At 40.6% G+C, this 16,870-nt stretch overlaps 2 protein-coding genes across 2 annotated transcripts; one reads left to right on the plus strand and one right to left on the minus strand.

Moving 5' to 3' along the window:
• Positions 1-10,725: 10,725 nt before the first annotated feature.
• LOC146636894 (RNA-binding protein 4.1-like) lies at positions 10,726-13,647 on the minus strand. The gene is made up of 4 exons (XM_085351104.1): positions 13,591-13,647; positions 12,721-13,139; positions 11,979-12,608; positions 10,726-11,652 (listed from the first exon to the last, which is right to left on the minus strand). Exons 2-3 carry the CDS (start codon positions 13,127-13,129, stop codon positions 12,001-12,003), a joined length of 1,017 nt encoding a protein of 338 aa, XP_085207230.1. The 5' UTR covers positions 13,130-13,139; positions 13,591-13,647; the 3' UTR covers positions 10,726-11,652; positions 11,979-12,000.
• Positions 13,648-15,316: 1,669 nt separating this feature from the next.
• Positions 15,317-16,319, plus strand: tifa (TRAF interacting protein with forkhead associated domain). Its single transcript, XM_085351105.1, has 2 exons — positions 15,317-15,415; positions 15,556-16,319. The coding sequence occupies exon 2, from the start codon at positions 15,593-15,595 to the stop codon at positions 16,196-16,198; it is 606 nt and encodes a 201-aa protein (XP_085207231.1). The 5' UTR covers positions 15,317-15,415; positions 15,556-15,592; the 3' UTR covers positions 16,199-16,319.
• Positions 16,320-16,870: the final 551 nt, after the last annotated feature.

A 16,870-nucleotide genomic window follows, 5' to 3' on the forward strand; every position in this document is an offset into this window, starting at 1 on the left:
GATTGGATTTATATAGCGCTTTTCAAGGCACCCAAAGCGCTTTACAATACCACTATTCATTCACTCTCACATTCATACACTGGTGTAGGCAGCTACAGTTGTAGCCACAGCTGCCCTGGGGCAGACTGACAGAAGCGAGGCTGCCATATCGCGCCATCGGCCCCTCTGGCCAACACCAGTAGGCAAGTAGGGTAAAGTGTCTTGCCCAGGGACACAACAACCAGGACAGAGAGCCCAGGGATCAAACCGGCGACCTTCCGGTTACAGATGCGATTCCCTAACCCCCTGAGCCACGGTCGCCCTAGACTTCTACAGGACCAAAGTCTTTCTTTGCAACAGCATCTATTGCCATCTGGTGGCTTTCTGAGAGAATACAGGCAATGGACTTACACATTGCCTTCCCTTCCCCAACCCAGAAGCTGACATCCATATTTTATACTGTCTATGGCCCAAACCGATTCAGTTGGCACTCACAATTTAAGTCAAAATTAAGTGCAATTACCTGTTTTTTGCTTTTAATGGAAAGCTTGATGAATTATTAAACATGGTGTGTACAACATACTTTCAAGGTTGAAGATTTATTTTTAATTTGGTTAATTTGTTTATATGTGGACAATCATGTAATTTGTCTCTTACATTTAATTTTCTCAAAGCAAACGGTAACATTTATACAAACAATTTGAAGAAAGCAGCACTGGAGACTAATTAGCAAATCATCAGTGTTAAACTGTGTGTAGGCGTGTTCATATGTGTGTGCTTATAGTAGAAACCACACCTTTTCAGACCTTTGTGTAGAGCTCCATTTCAGGGGCATCGTATGCACAATGTGGAGCTGTCCCTCTCTCACAGTTTTGTTTCTCCTCAGCCTCAGTGAGTGGAATTCATTTACACAGAATTGATTGCATTTTCTATACGATTCCGTTAATTCATTTGCCAAAACTTTATCTTTCATGTCCAGTTTTTTGGAGGTTTTTTTAAATTTCTGTTTTGTTTTGTTCTTATTTTCAGGTTGGATCTCCGTCTCTGTTTCTGATTCTCAGACTTTTGAGGTTCAGTCTGGAGAAGAAGTCACGCTGCTGTGCTCCAACTATTCCAGTTCTCCCACAGAGATATTCTGGTTCAGAGTGACCAAGAGATCTGAACTCCACTGTATCTGCTCTATGTCCCAGCCTCATGAACCTGCTTCATTCTGCACAGGAATTCAAAGTGGAAAATTTGAAATGAGCACCAACATATCCACGGTGTTTCTTAAAATCAAACAAGTGGATTTATTGGACTCGGGGCTGTATTTCTGTGGAACATACTTAAGCAATTATGCAGTTATTGTTCATGCAACAAATGTAGAGGTCCAAGGTAGGAATTTTATATTGATTTCATTTTGATGAATGCATGAAAACATGGATCTAAGTTTTAGATTCGGAATGTTGAAGTTGGAAAATCTTCCTAGCATTAAAACTTAACAACACTAAACTTAGCATTTATTTTATAACTGTAGCACACTGTGTCACTGTTATTTAATTCACTTATGTTTCTCATAGATGTGTTTGATGGATTACCAAAGATGATGAGTGTGGTCCTGGGTGCTCTGACAGTTTTTCTCATTGTGGCCGTCATCTATCTGGCTGCTAAAATCAAACATCTCCAGAAAGGTATTTTTGTTTCCACAGACTTTCACATATACTGTTGCTATATAAGAGAAACATTTTTCTTCTTGTTTAAAAAAAATCCTTCAATAGCATTAGTTAGAAACATTGCAACTAAAATGACTATACAATTTATTTCTGTGCTTTGCAGTACCTCACACTGGAGAACAGAATCTACAGGAAGAGGTGATGCGTTTCATTTTGTGTCCTTCCTAGATTACGATGTTTCTTTTTCTTTACCCGCTTAGTTATGAGACTGACAGTCCTTTCATTCACAGAGCCAGAGCTCAGACCCGGATTATGCTGCTGTGACATTTCATCCAAAAACAGAAAGTCACCACAGGCTGGCATCAGTCAGAGAAGTGGACTCAGATGTTATTTATTCCTCCACTAGATAGAATCAGAAAACATCTGGAACTGTGTGGAACTGAGGTTTTATTATTGATTTTCTGATGTTTGTTTGGTGGATTTCCATAGCTGGAAAAAAAAAAAGAAATTATGAATAAAAGTTGGACAAAAATGAACAAAAAGAAAAATTGTTTTTTAATTTCTTACTATGTGCTATTATTTTAATTGCATGTTTTTTCTTTATAATTCTAGTAATGGCATCTCACTGGCAGAACATGTCTTTGTTTCATATAGTCCCGTAAACCTGATTGATTACTTTTTGCCACTGTTCTTCACTGCCGTTAGCATGAGACAAGGCCTGGGTATTCTCCTGATAAGATAACACACGATGTCACAGGAGATCTCCTCCCAGATTCAGATAGAGGTGATGAGTGATCTCCTGAACAGTGTGTGTATTGGCAGCATTGGATATGTGATATGTAACATCCCAGATTCTTTCAATTTTAGGTCTAAAGAAATTAAGACCCAGTTAATGTCTCTGCACTGCCCACCCAGCTGGTCACATATGACCAGGCACTGTCCTCGGTCAAAAGGAATTCAGAGTCAGCTGCCCCAAATGAGGTCTGAAAAAAGCTCTACGGCCTGAGGAACCACTCAGTACCACCCAGTCAGGGTACCAGTGGGTAGCAGGTCGGGGTCTGTATGTCCCTTCATGGATGTGTCTCCCCAAATCATCACCGCCCCACTGCCAAACTGGTGCAGGTGATATTTACTACAATTCTGTAACGGAAACCCTTTTTAAACTGCACAGATTACTGAGAGCCAAATATTCAGGCACACATACACAATTTGCAGTAGTTTACCCACAGTGTGTGGTTTGGTCTATGCTGTATTCTAAACAACAGGAAGAAGAGCGTTCACCAGCATGCTAGCATTTCCTGCATCTTTCACAATTTAGCCACAAAGGACAGTAGATAAAGTAATAACTGACTGTGCTCATGCTGTTTTCTCAAGCATGGTGGTCCATTAGTTCTGGAGAATGTGTTAAAGATCAGACATGCAACACTTTCACGTCCTGCAGGTTTTTAATATTGTTTACTGAATGGATTTTACTCCAATATAACCAACAGTACACAAAAAGAAAAGGTTCTAAAGTCACAGTCATCTTTCTGACTGTTTGGTGCCCATGGCAGATAACTTGTCTCTACAGATATTCTAAACTTACAACCCCTCTTTGTCACAAAGCATGCAGACTGCAGTCATGTTATCTGTACTGTTGTTTGAAGCCTTTACAGAATTAAATAACACTCACAAAGTGTGTGTGACTCAATTTATTTCAAATTTCAGCAAATGGCTGCAAGATATTGTCTCCATATAGGAAAATAGGCCTTACCCTATAAAATACATTCAGAAATCAAGTTGCATTACAATTAAACACTGTTACCTTTTTGCATTCTTTTTTAAACCAGTGTTATCAGTTGACTTAATCATTGCACTGTGGTGACCACGGTCTATGTCCACCTAGAACACCAGGGTAGGTAAAGCTTGTTAATTCACTGGTTAAGACTGAACTGAAGTGTCCAGTTTGAGTAAACAAATTAACATGTACAGGATCTCAAAGATAGTCCCAGGCAAACTGAATTACTGTAGTGCAACTGTTGGGTTATTTACCGGAATGATAACTGCTCTTTTTCCCAGCTAAAATAATAAAAATAGTAATTAAACTGTTTGTTTCGGACTGTTTTGACCTCTGAGTCTCAGACTGGGAGGTCCAGCCTGATTAAGAGGTCACCCTGAGGTGCTCCAACATCTCCAGAGTTATACCTTACACATTGTGGTCCAGAATAGATGTTAACAGAAACAAGATCAGAGCACCACCTCTATGCACTGGTCTAGTGGTGATGCAGCATTCTGTCGTGGATTTCAAAACGGAAAATTTGACATGAGCGCCAACATCTCCTTTCTTAAGAGCTTTCTTAAGTTTTGTCCACTTTATTGATCGAGCAGAGCAATGTTCTAGTTTAATAACTGAGCTGGCATGTTTAATAACTGCTTTGACTGCTGTTCTTGTAGTGATGATCGTGGATCTCCTGGTGAAAATCATCCTTCAAACAGATCAGGTCAATCAGACGAGTGACCGAACAATTGCAAATGTCTTTTTTCGCCAGAAAGTAAATGAACCACTGCCCTGACCCTACTGTGTTTTACTTGTCATCAAACAGCTCGTCATCGGATCCCTTGTCTGCATTCGTGACACTCAGTTTCACTAAGCCTCGGTTTTTACCTTTGACTTACAGAGGGCAAAGTTTTGGATGATGGTGCATTCTGTGATTGTGCCATACTCGCTAAAGAGTGTCCTGAATTCTTCCTCATCTGCCTTTTGGGGCACATTTCCCACAAAAATATCTTCACCATTGTTAAATATCTGAATAAAAAACTAAAATAATAAATGAAAGCAACAGTCGTCCTGATGTCTTAGAACAGCAGCAGGATCGCATATTACTTTTTTGTATTTGTCTTGTAAATTACTGCACTCTTGTGGCCACAAGCAGGTACTGCATCTGAAAGCTTTTCTGGGGAGGTAGTTGTGATCAGATGACAAAGATGGAGCTTGTGAAACAGAGGGGAGAGCAGCATTTTTGGACAGCTCTGGCTTTGATGGGTGACTAGTTATAGCTGTGAACCCAAATCTACAGCGTGGTAAATAGACTTTAAAAGCGTACAAGCGTCTTAAAACAGTCCGCTAGCAAGCAAAGCTAAGCTAACACTCAACAGCGCTGCAGAGGTGAAAAGCGGCGGAAAAACACTGAGGGTTAGGAACTATCCAGCTTTTAAAATGCGACCAATTGTAAATATCGTGACAAGACGATATACATGCCCTGCTACTTTTAGCCGCCACAGCGATTTAAAACCCGTGGAGACGTTTCCTTTTACCGACTTCCGGTGCTTTTTTGCCTGCCTGCCACGATACAAGCTAGATTCTATGACAAACACAGCGCCACCCTGTGTATAGGAGGGCGCATTGATCTACTGAAGGACTGGTTAATTTAAAGAAAAGTAAACCAGTACTTTAGACCTTTCAAGCCAATGATAACTAATAACTCTATGGTACATATAATCTACTTTCTATTCAATATGCCCAGTACAGTTAAAAATTATAATACTGCACTATTTTCTGTCTGAACAGCCTTAAACAAACTTCCTGTATCATACCGTGGCCCTTAAGTAAGTGACTTCATAAGCTGTGGTATGAAATGGTTTGTACATGTTTGGTCATATCCACCTCTCCGACATTTATTAACATTAGCTTTTCTCTGCTTGACTCATATCGTGGCAGAGGATTAGTTAATGTGTAACAGTTGAATATTGCAGAGTTCCTTCTTCCCGCTCTAGTTTTAGATACTGTGAAACAGATGCTGTGCCTTAATGTCAACTTTAAGGTTCATCCATGGACTCCAGGTGGAGATTTCACCAGTGTAGTGTGACATTCATACGCTCATCCACAGAGTGTGTGTTAGACTACTCACCAAGCTATGAGAATATACTGTGTCAATAGTAGCCATGCAGTCACAGAGTCCTCTCTTAAGTATTTCTTCACTAAACACGTTTTTTCAGGGAAATTCTATTTTCCTGACTTGTCTTACAGACACCTACCCTAAATTCTACACTGTTAACAAAATCAAATAAAATAAACTTTTTTTTTCTTTTCCAATAACGTGAACTTTACTTCATCCAGAACAGTCTTTGTGGTATTTGCAGATTTGCACTTGAAACCAGCAGGGTTACTGCAGAGCCAATGAGGAAACTTCCTTGAAACAAAGACAGCCGCTTGTAAAGAGCAGTATAGTCATAAAGACTCATTCATATTTTTCTCTGGTGGCGACAGCACAGTTAGTTGAATCTTCTTACTGAGATACTTTGCATTTCTTGTTTTCCATTTTACCGGTTAAAAGCAGCAATCTTCTACAATTTGAAAACTAAGTCACATTCTTACCTAAGATTATGTTTTTGCCTTGCCTCCAAATCAAGCTTTACCATCCTCAGCAGAGCTGTAAGGGCTTTTATGGTCGTCTTCCTCTGGGAGCCAGAAGAAGACACACTGCCGACGACCCTCTCAGGCTGGGCCGTGACACCGAAACCTGTGCCTACGTCCTGCTTGATCCCCGGGTGTCCCGTAAGCAGCTGGCGCTCTACGCCTACCACATTCCCCAGAGCTCAGAGATGCTGTTTACCATCCAGAATCTGAGCCAGAGGGGGAAACTGTCAGTGAACACCTCAGCACTGGGATACCTGGAGAGGATGGATCTGCCAGACAAAGCTCTGATCCGGTTCGGAGAGTATGAGATCCTGATCATCCGCGAGTCAGGTGAAACCAAGGCCAACTTTGAGGTAGAGTTTGAGGTGCTGGCAGTACCTCCTTCCAGAGAGACACCCATGAGTATGATGAACAACTTCTCAGCTGAGCTCAGTGTACGCAACCCTCTGGAGAGTGATGAGATGCACTATCCTTACTGACATGTATATTGTTTATGTTAATGACTTAGCGAACTTACAGGCAAATTGCTGTGGTGTTGTTACATTAGAGTTCAAGCTGGCTGAGACAAATCTGCCCTCTTTGTACCCTGTAGATATTAAAAAACTCTTATCATAATATGATTACAGCTACATTTAAAGCGTTTTAAATGCAAATGTTTTAGAACCTTAAAGCAACTTGTTTCTATATTTTCAGTGTAAGAAATTAAACTGTTTTTCTGCACATGGTTTTAGATAATGTTTGATGTGACTGCCAATTATACACACTTTGAGTTTATGGAAATGGTTTATAGAGGCCTTTACCTTGAACACAAACCAATTTGGCTTATTGAGACAGGTTTATCAAGAGATCAGATAAAACAGCTACAGTTATAAAGTTATCTACATACACGACAAAGTGCAAACCCGAATAGTTTCAGACACAGCGTTCTGACATTTTGTCAGATGAATATAATTAAATATAATTTATAATTCTAATTTCCTTTGTGTGTCTTCAGTGTAATAGTTACAACATGGTTTTCCAGCTCAGGGCCATGCAAGGAAATAAAAATGACATCCGTAGCTGCAGGTACTGCAAAAGTCTCAGATAAGTCCACATAAACTCCTCAAAGTGTCAACAAGAAGTTGTTTAGCCATCAGATTGTTTGGTGAAGCAGCATACTGCATTCTAGTTTCAGTCTGACAAACACCGGTTACACAAGTGTAAATAGGAAAAATACCCACAGTATATGGCTTGAAATGAAGCAAAATGCATCCTAATGTTACTGCAGAACAGTTCACTTCACCTTTCATTTTGCTCTTGCACATATTTCTGTAAGCTTCACAAAGCCTGTTTCAGCTTCAGCTTGGCCAAAATGCTCTCTTTAGACCGTCTGCCTTCAGCATCAACTTTGTGTGTCAGCTGGCTAGTTTCCAGTTTCAGTGTGTGTGTGCCGGTATGCTTGGTGTTTGGTGAAACATATCAAGGAAGGTCAAAACAGAAAAAATACTTTGGGGAATGTAGGCTACTGTTGTTGCATCATTACTAGCCAGTATGGCAGGTTCAGACAAAAACAACATTTTTGTTGCCATAGTGAGAAAATATAATTTGAATTAGGTAAGCCAGCCATAGAGACACATGGGTCATCTGTTACCTCTGGGTCAGGTCCAAAAACTAGTTCTCATTGTCGTAGAGCAAAGTCCAACCTAAAGGTTCATGTTCCTACATTACTGAATTTACAAAGGGGGAACTCTGCTGAAGCTGTATCAGATTGTTATCTTATCTCGTGCTACATGAGATGAGGTGGAGATGCTCCAGCACGCCTATGACTAAATGACATTTCCCAGAAAAAGCAGATAAAATTATGTTTCTCATTCTTTGGCTAAACTTGATATTTTACTTTCAGTTTTACTATGATTCTCCTTTGTGTTCTACTGGGAAAATCAGTGTTACACACACACACACACACACACACTATATACATATATAGAAACTAAAAGTTAAAGTCACTTTTTAAGATATATATGTACTATGCTGCTCTATACAGCATTATATGTTTTTAAAAATACCTTAACTTCATTAAGATGAGGAGTTAAATTAATAAGAATCAAACCTAAATACACAATATGATTAAGACCAAGTTGGAGGGCTCTTTCTCCCCATCACTGCGTCACTTGTGTCAGGTTTACAACAGGGAAACATCCTCTGATGAGTTTGAAGTTTCTGGTTACTCAGTGACTATTGAATGCAGCTTCCACACTCTGGTGATAGAAGAGTATTTATTGTCTCATTGCAACTTTCTGCAGATATTGTTTTACCGCTGTTTGGAATTTATTAGTCAAGATGGGGAAGTATCAGGACGCTGTTACTGCTCTGAACACTTACTATACATAACATCACACAACATAAGTTTGCCTTCAGGAACTTTGCCAGAAATGCTCACTAAAATATTAATATTGTTGCTGAAAGGGTTAATGGTAACCTAAAGCCTTGTCCTGACAGCAAACATCACCCACTAAGGTTTGCTGGCATAGTGAAACAACTTTTTAAACGGATCAATTTACACCCAATCCTGCCACATGAAGTTAGTTGTGCACTTATTTATATCAAAAGTAGGAATTAATGTACACAAACTGTCCTAAAGTGTAATTTTTTATAGCAAAATTGAAATCCTTATTTTTAACTGATTTTGGTTATGGGACAGAAAAAAAGTGTTTCCCCATTCCATGACAAAAAGCCTGAATTTAGTTTTGTAGTATAAAATCTATGTTAGATTTACTTTCCCATATAAAATTGAGCAAAGAGCTCTTCCCATGAGGTATCATAGCTCTGCTACTGTCCAGTTAAAAACCAGGATGTTAAGAAATTGCTTCTTGTGCACGTGTTTGAAGACAAATAAATTTGGACAGGGCCAATGTGCAGTAGCAAACAGAACTAAAACAATGCAGTGAAAACAGTGACTCAAATGGCAACCAGCCAAGTAACTAGACACACAGCATGTAAGTTAACAGAGTCCATGTTGTTGTTTTTAAATATTTTATTGATATTTGCAAAAATCCAAAAACTAACAATACATTAAAGAAATTATTACTGTGAAATTCCCACACACTTAACCAACTTCATGTTTACAAGGGTTTAAAATCTATATTTATCATATATAGAAATATCACATCTTCAAGTCCAAATGTAGTGTTCTGTGGTAAATCCTTCACATTCATTCAATCAAAAAGAAAAAACTGTAAAAATAAATTAGTCAAATTTCCAATTTTAAAAAGACCTCGACTTTCCCTAAAAGCTGCCATCATTTTTTTTAAAATTCAGATGCATTTGAAACCCTACAGCTGGCATCCAATCTGTCAGCAGCAAAGCGTACCGCTCACAGTCTGTACAGTGTACATAAAGAACAGCCGGACAGTTTTGCAGACTAGCTAACACCTCTGAACCTCAGATTTCCCTAAAATAGATAAGAGAGAACCCAAATAAATAGGTGATCCAGTATTAGCCATCTATGAGCGATGGAATGACACAAACCAAAGCACCACTGTTCTTATTTAACCCCACTACCCCCTGCCCCAGCTGCCCTCTCACTTGTCCCTATCATCATTAGCAAACTGCAGACAGGCAGACGACAGTCGAGTTCTTCTCCATGCTGTGATTCAACATTAGAGAATGTGACAGATGTCTGATTACTTAAAAATGACCCGTTCTTTCAACTGCCGGCCCATGGCCCAAATCCACACTAGCACTGTTTACTCATTGGAGTGGAGGGTGAGATATACTGAGTGCTGATCCATACTACCTAAGTGGAAGTGGGTTACGAATCCCTAAACCACAGGTGTCGAACTCCAGACCTCGAGGGCCACGATCCTGCTTCTTTTCAAACTAACCAGCCCTTGTAGCTTCTTATTGGCAAAGCACACCTGATCCAGGTAATCAACAGCAGGTAGTGCAGGGATATCTCACAAACAAGCAGGATACTGGCCCTCGAGGCCTGGAGTTTGAGACCCCTGCCCTAAACGGTCTACACCATGGGTGTCGAACTCCAGGCCTCGAGGGCCAGTGTCCTGCAGATTTTAGATAACATCTTGGGTCAACATACCTGACATTTTGAAGAGGTAATTTAGCCATTTAAATCTGCCGCCCTCAAGGCCTGGAGTTCAACGCCTGTGGTCTACACCGAAGCAGGCGTACTAACCAACAATTACACTCACATGCCAGGTTTTCACAAAGTGGTGAAACTATTACACACACCGGATAGCTATAGAAACCACAGATGACAGTGGAAGTTCATTTAACCTTCAGAGAAGCACAAGGGCCTTAACAGACTCCACAAAACCAAACTGAGTTAACGTTTGTTCTCAACTTTCCTTCACCTGTTCAATCTAGCTTAAGACATTTGTGTAAGATTTTCCAGCATGATGATGTTTTTCCCCAAAAGATGCATAAGAGTGGATCATTCCATCACTAAATAACTGACCACACCTGATGGTTTTCTCTTATTCATGTTCCCTGTATCTACCTTTGGTACTTTCAGGACTTTTTTGGCATAAAGAGCCTAAAGAAATCCCCAACTTTTTTCTGGCTACTACAAAAAACTATTGAATGAAAGTAATAATTCACCTAAAAGAATCATACAAATGTGGAATGTGTTTCAGCACTACATCAGCATTCTTTCCAATCCAGTAACCTGTCACTTACCTTTTCACTGCGAAGGTGTCCAGAAGTTGTTGAGGTAATACCCCCCTCCCCCTCCCCAATATGACTCAAGGTAAACCAGTCTCACCTATCAAAACCAGTGTGGGTTCAGTAGGTTTAGAGAGCGCTAGCTCGCTAGCTTTTCTTTACTTGCCTTCAACTTTGGCACTGAGGAAAGACGTCAGACGCCCTGCTGAGGAATAAAAGCTGCAGCATTTCAGACAAGACCAGTGAGGAAAGTTTGGGCGTGTTTTTTTTAATCAGCGTGACGATTTTAACAAGCTTGTCTCACGGTATTTCATCGCTAACAAACGGATAACTTTTAAAATAATGATATTTCCGGTGACCCTACAACAATATTTGAATCAGGTTAATTAGAAGTGTTTGACAATGCACATATAAACGCTCTGAGGAGGCTTCCGATTGACATTTATTTTCTGTAAGTTAACAGTTACTTCCTGCATGCATCGAACTCCTACATTTGAGCAGTTTAAGTTTTTCACAGCGGTTTGTTGTGCGGTGTAAAAGTTTTACATGATGGAGTCAACGTGCAGATTAGATTTTATACCAAACAAAGTTAAGTTCAGTTAAATCTACAGTCACAAGTATCGCCTAGAAACTGTTGCTGAACTCATTCAGCTTCTCTAAGGTCACAAACAACATCAGTATTACTCAAACGAAAAAGTACAAAAAAAAATAAAAAATAAACACCTACTCCAGACGGCAAGCAGTAAAAGTACTACAGCACAATTACATATTAAAACAACCAGGAGGAAAAATACGAGTGTAAAAATTGCCTCAAAGTAATAAAAACAGAAAGAGACGTGGACGTCGGCTATTCGGTTCCTCCTGTCAGCATCGCAGGGGAACGTTACGCGCTCAGCCACTGACAGGGAGAGGATAGAGTCACGTGCATCAGGAGGCGCCGAGCGGCGACGCAGTCGGACGACAATCCTGAAAAAAAGAGCAAATGACAGAAATGAACGATCTGCAACTCTTGAATACAGGACGTTTTTCCAGGTTAATTTCTAATTCGACTTGTTTTTCCCGAAATTCAGAGATTCCATCCTCAACAGTGCATCTTTGTCGTATTATAACACACTTAGTACTATTTTGTTATCTGAAAAGCCATGTTAAATGGATCGACGTGCATTACCAACGAATTTACTTGTGGAACAGCACCTTGTACGCATGCTTTTCAAATCCCCGGCTGCCTCTGCCGTTACAGGAACGCTGTTTTAGGAAAGAGCAACACCAGTCTACCTCAGACCTATCCTCACCTTCAAAATGCGCCGCCCTTGCTTAATAAGCGTAGCGTGCAGGCGGTGGCGGAGGCAGCCGATCTGCGTAGGGGTCCCTTGCACGTGGAACTCCGTATGCAGAGCGATCATAGGAGTAGCCGTTACTGGCAGGGGGCACTGGTGTGGTAGGCGGTCTCCTAAGCGGACTTCGATCTCGGGCGTAGTATGAGGACGGAGGAGGTGGAGGAAGGGGCCGACGCTCATATGGGTCGAGCGACGAGTTCGGAAGACGGTCTCGGACGACGGCTGACGGGGGAGGGGGAGGAGGAGGCACGCCGGGACGCTGGTCGTCGTAGGTGGCCATGCCATACGGACGGGCTCGATACTTCTCATAGTAATCTACCACGCCATATCTGTCCCTCTCAGCATCGTAAGGGCGATCTGGATAAACTGCTCGTCTAGGGGGAGGGGGAGGCAGAGGAGGGGCAGGGTAACCTGGGGGTATGTGGCTAAGACGACCCCTCATGTAGCCAGGTGGAGGAGGCTCGGGCCACTCTCCTGGATAGCGTGGGGGCCAATAGCCACCCCTGTCTGGGGGAGGAGGGGGGTAATCATCCCGTTCTTCATGTCTGGGACGACTCTTGGAAATCTGGACATGGATGCGTTTGCCTACATTAAAAAATAAAAAGTAAAAACACAGGTTATGTGGGCTGGTTTATAATAAGGCAACACTTTAAGGTTTCTTCTTGACCTCCTTATAAATGTTGGTAATCTCTCTTACCTTGAAATTCTGTGTTGTCCAGTCCCTTGATGGCATCCATGGCCTCGTCAGAGTTGGACATGTGTACAAAAGCAAAATTCTTAACAACAGCACACTCTGTGACCGTGCCGTACTCCTCGAACAAAGCACGCAGCTCATCATCAGATCCTTTCTCTACATTTGCTACATGCAGTTTGACTGAGCCCTGGTTCTTTCCGTGACTGGCCTCCACGTTGATTGGCGTGCCATGCAGCTTGTAGAGGTGCAGATTCTTGATGGCTTTGGTGGCAGCCTTGCGGTCGTCCATGTGGACGAAGGCAAAGTTTTTGATGATGGCACATTCTGTCACAGTGCCATACTCGGTAAAGAGTGCCTTGATCTCATCCTCGTTTGTCGCTCTGGGCAGATTTCCCACGAAAATCTTCACCATGATTACAAATCTGTTTCGAGATAATGCAGAGTGTTAAGAGAGAGAAAAGCATATAGTTACAATTTTTTTAGTACATACTATTGAAGAGTACGTTTGACCCTTTCTGAGTCTATAAAAACAGCAGCGTTGTTAACAGGCCCGCGCATAGTAAAAACCTAGAGTCGTTCACGGCGGCACAAGTACCAACAATTTAACAACTTTAAATCATTATTATCAATAAATCGTTTCTTTCATATCTGTATATGTCTACAAAAAGAACAAATGAGCAGAGTTTAAACGCCGCTCGTGTAGCCTGTTAGCCCCGGTTAGCCACGCTAACAGACAAAGCAGCGCAGTCGATATTCTCGCGCAACGAGGCTAGCGGGCGAACAAAGGAACCGAGGTTAACAGGGTACTCCACACATACCTATGCGCCACACAAGTGCATTTATATAAAGACGTAAATTTTCTATTTTCATTACCTTTTAGTCGGCGCTCACAAAAAGGAATTGAAGTCCCCTTCGAGAGGTTTCCTTTTGCTAACTTCCGGTTGTGTCTTGCCTGTGGCATACAAAAAGCCAGCTGCACCGCCCCCTCCGCCCGGGCGTGCGCAGTAATCTAAAGTCTTCGGGTAAAACAACAATTTTACAACTTTTATCCGCATTAAATGTTACATATTATACACCCAGTAGTCTACAATATATCTATTTTTCTACTTTGCATGTCTAATAAAAATAATAACAATATAAAAAAAACTAGCTATAGCACTGTGCTTTGTTATAAATACCCTACATTATCTTACGGTACACTTTTGTCCATGTTTTGTAAGTCACCCCGTTTCGTATTTATTAACCAGTAACATTTCAGAACTACATTTATATGGTGAAGAAAAGAGAGTTAAGTACGTTTTAAACGTACTTGGTTAATGTGTAACGGTCTATTTTACGAGGTTGCTTCTTCCCGTTATAGTTGTAAATACCGCAGGGTGGGAAGCAGTGTCTTTAGTTGAGTCTGTTTACAGTAACTGGTTGTGACACTTCTGATGACATTATTATTATTTTTCACTAACCCCAGCCACCCCAGTAATGAAGAGCGACTTTTCATTCTGAAATAAGTAGCTAAATTTTGACATACATAAAATTACATTCCTTAACAGATTACCCTGTTATACTGCGTTTAAAGAAACACATCTCATTTTGTATTTTAAAACATTGTTGCTTCTGAAAAAACCCTATAAGTAATTTGTTAAGACTGCCGAGATATGCAAAACATAAAAATTATCACTAGTTGATCAATCCTCTTGTAAAAAAATGTTGTTGTTTTTTTGGTTCATTTACTTTTTTTATTTTTTATTTTTTTTACAAAACATCATTAATGTCCTCTGTTTCACATCTAATTGTTTCTTCTGTATGTTTGCATGTCTGTATTTTATTTCTCTGCTTTGTTTACATAAAAAGTATTGTAAATAAATGGTAAATGGTAAATGGCCTGTATTTATATAGCGCTTTACTAGTCCCTAAGGACCCCAAAGCGCTTTACATATCCAGTCATCCACCCATTCACGCACACATTCACACACTGGTGATGGCAAGCTACATTGTAGCCACAGCCACCCTGGGGCGCACTGACAGAGGCGATATCATAATACACGGCTCCAAATGAAGTTTTAAAAGCGTTTCTGTCTACTCCGGGTTGCGTCATCATGGAATTTTCAGTGTTGTAATGCTACATTCAGGTGCTCGCGTTAAAAATCGCACAGTACAGCAAACCAGCGGAAAAGAATTTAAATTGTAACAAAGACTTCGGTGAATTATGTTGAATTAGTATTTTTCTTATTAGCATTTTGTTTCATTTTCTTTAATTTCACGTGGCAAACTGTTTGCATTGACTTCGCAATCAAACATACATAAATATTTCAGATCTGCGTAACGCCATTACTGTCCAGTCTCCTGATTTAACAGTGGACATACTTTTACTTTAATAACTGTACTGTGTATTGTAGTGTCTAATTCTTGGATGCTATGTTTTTCAGCTTTTGAATGAAAATTTGTATTTTTCTTTCTTTTATGTTGCATTCACAAAATTTAATTCAACCTGAGGGTAAAATTTCCGGATTTGCACTTGAAAGCAACACTGTTGGACCTACAGGAAAACTGGCTGAATAAAAGGCAACAGCTTGCAAAGCGCAGCAATCAGTCTTCCTGTTTTCGCAGCAGTAGCACCGTTAGATTCTTCTAACTCAGTTTCTTTCTGTCCCGTGAATGGAATAAAAACCTCGTTCTTTAATTAAGAAAGTTTCACATTCAGGTAAGGCATCTAAAAAAACAATGTTTGTTGATTATATGCAATACGATTTAACCCTGCTTTACAGATAAGATGGTCTATTTTCACTGTATGACTAATTTTGTTGTTTGGTTTTTATTTTTTGTCCTTTCTTTAACTATCAGCTGTCTTCTTTTTTTCATCTGGAGTTATTGTTTCACAATGAATGTGTCTATGACGATGGAGACGGAGGAGGACCTCCTGACTTGCCTCCAAATCAAGCTTTACCATCCTCAGCAGAGCTGTAACGACTTTTATGATCGGCTTCCTCTGGGGACCAGAAGAAGACATGCTGCCGATGACCCTCTCAGGCTGGGCCGTGACGACCAGGCCTGTGCCTACGTCCTGCTTGATCCCCGGGTGTCCCGTAAGCAGCTGGCGCTCTACGCCTACCACATTCCCCAGAGCTCAGAGATGCTGTTTATCATCCAGAATCTGAGCCAGAGGGGGAAACTGTCTGTGAACACCTCAGCGCTGGGATACCTGGAGAGAATGGATCTGCCAGACAAAGCTCTGATCCGGTTCGGAGAGTATGAGATCCTGATCATCCGCGAGTCTGGTGAGGCCATGGCCAACTTTGAGGTAGAGTTTGAGGTGCTGGCAGTACCTCCTTCCAGAGAGACATCCACGTCTCTCTGGAAGGAGCAGACATCCATGTCTCTTCCTCCAGTCATGGAGACATGCTCAGATAGTAGGATTAGTTTGTCACCCAAAGATAGCTCCTTTGGCCCCCAGGAGAGTGATGAGACTCTCCCTTGTTATTCATAACCAACCATTACTGCTTATTCACGTGTGACTTTTTTTGCTGTTATTTACTCGACTTAATGCTCAGTGCATTTATTACATTAGACAAGAAATCCCTCTTTGTATATGTGAAATCAATATTTTGCACCCTTTTCGTATCCTGTCTACATAAGCTGCATTTGATTATTTTGTTTTTGTTTTTTGGTGGAACCCTTTACTCTAAGGCAATCATTAATCAAAGAATGAAAAAAGTGTGGCTTTGCATTGAAGACAGAAACAGGTTTTTCTAGAAATCATTGAGATGAAGCGGTAACCTTTCAAGCCTGTAGAAATATGAGATCTCCACACAACCATGGCAGCTTAGGGGAAAACACAGCACTATTCTAGAAACAACACATGTAAGAGCCAATTAAAGGTTAATTTTATTGGTACTGGTAAAATGATTAGAGGAGAAATATACATGTTTGATGTTAAGAATATAATTCTAGTTGATTTTAAAATACTGTTTGTTAAATGTATAGAATATAGAAGTGCAACATTCTAATGCACTTTTTAGTATTTTGGGCTTCTGGCACACTGTAATTACGTAGTTGGGGAGTCGGATAAGCTGGAGGCAACACAGTTTTTGAACGAGTCTTGCCATGTAAATTAAAAGTTTCAATAAACATATTTTTTGCAAAAGTACCTGGACTAGCT

The sequence above is a fragment of the Diplotaxodon limnothrissa genome, linkage group LG3, assembly GCF_057381915.1.
Source record: "Diplotaxodon limnothrissa isolate DT_005_m linkage group LG3, D_limnothrissa_male_GT1.1, whole genome shotgun sequence".
Lineage (NCBI taxonomy): Eukaryota > Metazoa > Chordata > Actinopteri > Cichliformes > Cichlidae > Diplotaxodon > Diplotaxodon limnothrissa.